The 7,770-nt window shown below is 34.3% G+C and overlaps 1 protein-coding gene across 1 annotated transcript; it reads right to left on the bottom strand.

Annotated features, from left to right (window-relative positions):
- Nucleotides 1-5,831: 5,831 nt before the first annotated feature.
- Nucleotides 5,832-6,838, bottom strand: LOC110325220 (olfactory receptor 51I2-like). The gene has a single exon (XM_021203443.1). It carries the CDS (start codon nt 6,811-6,813, stop codon nt 5,860-5,862), a length of 954 nt encoding a protein of 317 aa, XP_021059102.1. The 5' UTR covers nt 6,814-6,838; the 3' UTR covers nt 5,832-5,859.
- Nucleotides 6,839-7,770: the final 932 nt, after the last annotated feature.

Genomic DNA, 7,770 nt, shown 5'->3' with positions numbered 1-7,770 from the left:
ATAATAAACAAAATTAAAAACAGAAATTAAAAAACCCAGGACAGGATAAATTAGGCAGAGCTTGTATGTGTTCCTGGGGACTGAAGCAGCAAGCACAGAACCCACGTGGTCTGAAGCAGGTCCTCCGCACATGTGTTATGGCCGCTAGCTCAGTGTTTTGGGGGGACTTCTAACAGTGGGTGCAGGTGTCTCTGACTCTTGCTTCCTCCTGGGATTCTTTCCTCTGGTTGGGTTGCCTTATCCAGCTTCTATGCGAGGGCTTTTGCATTGTCTTACTGATTTTTTTTTCATGTTTGAATGTTGTGTTTTGAAGGTCTGTTCCTTTCTGAAGGGAGACAGATTGGGAGTGGATCTAGTGGAGAGAGGAGATGGGGATGGGGAGTTGGAAGGAGTAGTGAGAAGGAAAAATGTGGTAGGGGTGTAATGTATGAGAGAAGAATCTATTTTCCACAGAAAAAGAAGACATTTAGAAAATAAAATAGATAATTAAAAAGACATTTGGGAATAGAATGTATAATGTTATTGAAAAAAAAATACTGCTTTAACAAGGTAATTTTTTAGTATCCAAAAGTGTTGACTTAGACAAATAAAAATTATACCTTCTAATACAATTTGTAGTATTATGTGAAGTCCTTAGATATATGCTCAAGATGGATATATCCGGATTGTGTGGCAGATCTTACACTAAATTCTTGATGAACCACAACACTGATTTCTACATAGAGCTATCACACTGGCTCTCAAAGTTTGAACTCCCATCAGTAATGAAAAAGTTTTCCTTTTATCCAAAAATGAATACTAAACACATTTTGAAATAACATTATAGAAAACCTCAAATCAAGAATACTATCTATATGTATGTTTTTAATTTCTTCTTTAACTGTAGGGTAAATGTCAAATTTCCCTTCACATTTTCAATAAAATAAAAATTAATTAGACTCACACTAAACTGTTTTTTCTTAAGTGTCCATACATTTAAAGATTAAATTCTATACTTTTCTACAAGAGAGGAAAGAACTATGTAAGAGATAAAAGCAACTGTTCAGGACACATGACACAGTTTCCATTAAAACATAAGCTGTTGGTTCTATAGAACCATATAGAGCTCCCAATTTCAGGTAGGAATAGACAAAACTGGAGAGAACGAGAAAAGAGAGTCAGAGTTGGAGTAATTAAAATTCTGTCCACTAAGCATGGCTACCATGTGACAGTTTCACTTTCCTTTCCTCTTGCGTGTCCTCTTCCGTTTATATTCCTAGAAATGTGTAGAATGGGAAGAGGAAAGTGGATGTCTCTTTCTTTAAGGATATTAAAGAACCTGTGGCAGGAAGGACTTGGTTATAATAAGTGGCAGTCTAAAGCCAATGTCATTCAAGAGCACCCTGAGATTGACTGGTGTCTTGTGGAATCCATTTATTCATCAATTCAGTAACTAACTACATGTTTCTTGAACGGACCATATAGAGTCACTTTCTATGCTCTTAGGATACACAATTAAACATTTTTCGTTTACAACATAATTGATAATTATTTTAGAACCTGCCACAACATACAGCTGTATAATCATATTAACATTTTTAGAAAGTGAACTAAATGGTCTATTCTCAGCCTTATCAGAAAAGGTTTAAAAATCCTTGAATAAAAAAGTAAATTTAAGAAAATGTTCAACATTGTATAAGCATTTACACAAAAGAGAGCAGTTTTTCTGGGCATATGTGATTATTGTTTTAACGTATACTAAGTACAGAGGACATTAATACCAGTGTGTTTATGAAACTGATAAGTCATAAGGAACATATACAGAGAAAAGAGTTCCAGATAATCGAGGGAGAAACCAAGGGTCAAAGGTATGTGGAAGAGAAAAGCTGAGCGATACAAATGAGAAGAGAGTGGCTTACAGGAACCAGAGAAGGACTGAGAATATGTCAAGACAATGCTGCATATATTACAAAAACAGTGTTGCAATGAACTTAGCACTTACCAAAGGCTTTAAAGCAAAGTCAGTGATGTGACTTCATTTTCCTTTTTCTAAATCCATTTTTGTGGTCTTTAGAAAATAAGAGGAAAAGACTACATGAAAAGACATACATTTTAAGCCTATTTTAGCCTAAGAACCAGGATGGAATATATTGCTTCTATGACTAAGAGTGAATGATCTCAACCTATATTTTGAAGAGTTTCAGTATAGTTTTGAATCATTGTTATATCATCAAAATGTCATTCCGTACTTAATGATGTTTGTTCAGTCATGTTTAAGGATTCTTCTGTATAAGCATATAAATATTATTCAGTATATACTAAGACCAACACAACAATGTTATGCCTTAATGCTAATGTAAAAGAGCTCTTCGGTGTGAAGAAAAAGAAAAAGTCTGACCATTGTATTTACATTCTGATTTCCTATTGTCTATCTTCCATCCATACCCTGGGTAGAGTCCCAAGCACTCCAATGCTTCCGTTTACCTCAGTGTCTGTGGCTGGAGAAGTTGAGTGAGGCTTGCACTTCACTTCTCTCAGAACTGCCAGTGGAGTATTTATTGAATTGCTGATGTTCCCAAAGGTACTGCATGCAATATCTCTCCCCCTCCCTTCTTCCCTCTCTCTCTCTCTATTTCTTTCTCTCTTTACTTGTTAATACTTGTTATTTCCTCTTCTCTCCTTACTTGTTAATAAAATATGCATATGAACGCACACATACACACACACAACCTATTGTTCCAATAGTTTTAAAAATGAATGGTGAAGTAAGACAAGAGTTGGTTAAGGATGTCAACAATAAGATTATCAACTAAAACACACTAATGGTACTACTATCAAGAGAAAGCAAACATTTAAAAACAAAAATGTTCAATTTTATTAGTAATGATAGGAAAATAGAGGGCCAAGGTTAAATTTCGTTTTGCCCTAGAAATGTCATGATAAACAAGTATCAATTTTAAGTCATTAATCAGGGATTAAAAACATAATATCCTTTAATTAATTGCTAAATCTTATAAAGTATTTGTAATTCAAGATAATAACAAAGAATATAAGTATACAACTATAAGCTTAGAAAAATATATACACATACAAAAGGAAGATATTTGGCTTGTTTTAAAAAAAAAAAAAAAAAAAAAAAAAAAAAAGTGGTTATCAAGATAGGCAAGATGGCTTAGCAGACAGACACTTCCACTTCCTTCAGAACCTGAGGCCATGAGTTCCATTTCTGAGATCCAAATGCTGGAAGGAAAAACCAAAAACTGCTTCTTATTCTCTAACTTCCATATGAACAGAATAAATAAATAACCAAACAAATTGAATGATTTTTTTTAAAAAATACAACAAAAATGACTAAATTCTGATCTTTTAAAAAAATCTTGCTAATAAAACATAATATCCATGTAGAATAAAAAAGGAATGTTAATTCCACACCAAGAGTTAACAGTCAAGACTTATTCTGAAAATTAAAGCATTTTCTTTAGATATATTCTTATATCAGATATTGTAAATTTTGTACTATTTTAACAAGTGTTCTTGGTAAACATAATTATGAAAATTAAGATAAATATAGAGTAATTCTTTGAAATTACACAAAATGGGCTCAATTATGAAAATGTGAGTTAAATGTTTTCAGTAAAATCAAGACATGACAGTATTGCTAGAGCTTTCATTTATTCTAATGAATTTTCTTCCTTTTATTTATTAAATTAGTTTCTTGATTGGAAATAAGAATTAAATGAATTTTTCTGCTGTTATACTTCAGAATTTTCTTCGAAGAACAATGTCTAAATATATCAATGTTTTATGTGTTGAGCTACATCAGTTAATAGAGCTGTTCATTTGTCTTGTTGCAATGGTGCTGGTGACCAACCCAGAACCTCCAGCATCCTAAATAAACTCTGTACCCTTGAAGGTCACCCAGCAAATTGCTAATAGTTAATAGTGTCAACTTTTAGAGTACACTGTATCCCAAATTATTCGAGAGCAGACACATAGATTTAATATGATTAAATAAATTTATGTCACATTAGTTACAAGTTATTGTTACTGAAGAAAGGTATTTGTGGTTAAAGCATGTGATGCAGCTGCAGAGGATCCAGGTTTAGTTCCTAGCATCCACGTGTCGCCTCACAACAATTTGTAACTGCAATCTCTAGAGACTGGATGCCCTTTTCTGGTTACTGTGGAAACCAGAAATTCATGTAGTGCATATACATATATGGAAGAAAAACATTCATCATCAAAATAATTCTTTATGAAGTTAGTAATATAAATATATAATGGCATAAAATATTCATTCATTTTTTCAATATCAAAGATGTAAAAAGATGTAAAAGGATGATAAAGTTTAAAGATTTGAGAAACTGTTCTTAAAATATTTTTTATGGCATATGATTGCTAAGCTATAAAAAATTAATATACCCCCAACAAAGATAGCCTCTAAAACTTTTTTCATGGCCTCTGACAAGAAACATTTAAATTGATGTCGGTTTTCTGGAAACCTGGAAGTGTACTTGGGCTGGAGGGGATGGGAACAAACAGAAGTTTCCTACATTTATGCTTTTGATGCTTCTCAAATAACCTCCTTCCCAGAGTAAAAGCCTCATTCGGTGCTAGTTAAAGCACCTGCCTCTAGCCAGTAGGTATCTGACAGAGCAGAGACTATGGAATGCATTTGGAATTGGGACCATTTTCAAACATTTAATATTTTTGTCGGGGAATTCCCATCTTTCAGAAGTTCTTGACCCCAGTTCTCACTGTTTTTCTCCCCATCATGTACCAAATCAAAAGAAGTCCAGGCCCACCAATTACATCATTGCAAGCTTTGCCCTGACCTTTGTACTAGAATGAAAAGTAAGTGACAATTATGCCTTCTTTTTCTGATAACTATTAGTGTGTCAAACATAATGGTAAACATTTTATGATCATCTATTGTTTAGAAACTCACTTAACTTTCTTTTTATGATTATTACTTCTTTTCTTTTATCAGGTTATAATATTATTACCTAATTCCCTCCTTACCTTTCCTTGTTGCAAGCTTTCCCATGTATACATCCTCGCTCTTTTTCAAAGTCATAGCCTCCCTTTTCATTAATCATTGGTACATGCATATATATATATATATATATATATTTCCTAAATACAACCTGCTCTGTCTGTATAATTTTACTTATATGTATATTTTCAGGGCTGACCAATACCACATGGTCAGCCTTAAATGTTTCTTAAAGAAGAGTGAGATCTTTGCTATTCTGTTACATGCTTATTTATCATCAGAGAGAATTGAGTTTTTCTTTCTATGTTTTGGAAGACAAGATGTAGATGCCCACATTTAACTTGGAAACACACAAGGTCTGATTAAAGTATCAATTCTCAATGAATATTTTTAACCACATCTTAGATTTTTTTATAAGCATCTTTTCAGAGAGTACATTTATCTAGTGTTATTGATCATTATTATGTTGTCGACAGGTATTATGAAATATACAATCATATACTTATTATCCATTTTTATTTTTTAATGTCTTAAGTAACATTAAATCAAGAATTGCATGATATCTTTGTTTTACTCTGTAGCTAGACCTTCATGAATTATGTATGACACAGAGTTAGATTCCTCAACTTCTCAGTCACGGTAGTATTCAGTATCTTTGAATTCACATTCCTAATTATTTTTCCTCATTACCACCAAAACATGTTCATTAGTCAGCAAACACAAACGTATTTGTTCTCCTTTGCACCTTATTTTCCTTATTTGAGGGAATGAGTACTGTTTAATATTAGAACTCATGGTGCCTAGAACACTATTTGGCACTTAGTAGAGCCTAAGCCTGAATAATATTTTAAAGATCATTGCAATTTTTCATACATAGAGAAACCTCATTCCCCAGCAACAACACGTTGCACTCCAAATCGCTTGCGCAAGGCAGCTTGGATCTGCCTGGATTTGAGGCTATAAACCAGAGGGTTTAGCAGTGGGGTCATGAGGAGGTAGGCATTGCTCATGGTAGTGTAGAGAATTGGAGATGTTTCCTGGGTGTAACGATGCAGTACTGCAAGGCTGATGAGAGGTAAGTAAAACACTAGCACTGTGCAGAGGTGACAGACACAGGTTTGCAGAGATTTCCAGTTTCGATCTTGGATCCCCAGTTTCATCACAGTGCCCAAGATCTTCATGTACGATACTAAGATGAAGATTACATCCACTGCAAATGTGCAGAGTACACAGGCCAATCCATACATACTGCTGAATGTGATGTCTCCGCAGGCCAAGTTAAGCATATCTGGGTAATAACAATAGGAGTGTGAGAGGATATTGGCCCCACAAAAAGGAAACGTCCTGAGGAAAAATGGCAAAGGGGCCAATAGAGTGGCTCCTCGTATGAGAGCAGCTCCACTGAGGCAGACCACAGTGTGGTGATTCAGGATTCTGGTGTAGGTTAGTGGAGCACAGATAGCAACCAAGCGGTCAAAAGCCATGGCCACTAGAACACCTGACTCTACAGAGGAGAGTGTGTGAATAAAGAACATTTGTGTCAGACAGGCATCCAGACCAACATCGTGGACATCAAACCAGAAGATGGCCAAGACACTAGGCATTGTTGACAATGAGAGGCCAAGATCAGTGAGGGCCAGCATAGCCAAAAAATAGAACTGGGGTTCATGAAGGTTCTGCTCCGCCCTAACCAGAAGGAGGAGAAGAACGTTGCCCCCAAGTGCTACCAGGTACAGGAGACAGAAAGGGATGGAGATCCACATATGTGCAGCCTCTAGACCAGGGATACCAATGAAGGAAAAAGTGGGCCAATTCGAAGTAGTATTCAAATCTGACATGATGAGTTGTAGGTAGAACTGCAGTCCGGGACACTCATAGACTCATAGATCTATAAAAGACAAATCAAGTCAGAAACTTGAAAACTGAGTAATAAGTAAAAAAAAAAAAAAAGTATATTTTAATGCATGAAATAGAAAAATCGAGGCATGGAGACTTTAAATTTGGTTATCAAATTTTGGGCAAAGGCTGGAATGACTAGAATCCTCAGAAAGAGTTGATGGGACATAGAATTGTAGTCTCTAATGAAAAACGTTTCAACAGTTTCTTTGTAAAGTAAAATACAGACATATGGGGTGCTGAATATTCACCAAGTGATTTCATTTTTATGAATTTGCTTAATAGAAACGAAAGTACATGATCATAAAGATTTATATAGAATTATTCATATGCACCATTTATGATAGCCAAAAACTGAGAAGAAAATGATTATTTATTTATTGTTGTATGGACATATAAATTACAACAGATCTATGTAACTTAAATTTTAAAAAGGAAAAAAAATCACTGACAGACACAACAGCAAGAATTGATCATTTGTGTTACATGACAAAAAAAGAGAAATGGAAAACATGTATATGAGGAAAGAAAGTATCAAATGGCAGACTGCTGATCAGAGAATGGGAAAGACAGATTGTAAGGACTGTAGCTAAAAATGTACACCAGTGAGCCTTCAGAAAATTTATCATATATGATGTTGGGATTACATGGCTGTATACATTAAAATTATTATTAAATTACTATATTCTATCAGCTATTAATTAACTTAATAAAACTTGCTCAAATATTGTTTTGTTAGAAGAATGGTTTCTAAATGACAGTAAATAATCACAGATGTGGTGCGCATATATGTGTGTGCTTTCTATCATAATCCTATCCATTAGTTGATTATTAAAGAAACTGTCATATTTGTGAAATTACTAGACTCTCATTACCAGAAACTATTTTATGTCAAGGAC

This window comes from Mus pahari, chromosome 1, assembly GCF_900095145.1.
Source record: "Mus pahari chromosome 1, PAHARI_EIJ_v1.1, whole genome shotgun sequence".
Lineage (NCBI taxonomy): Eukaryota > Metazoa > Chordata > Mammalia > Rodentia > Muridae > Mus > Mus pahari.
This window is presented reverse-complemented; position numbering and strand designations above follow the sequence as displayed.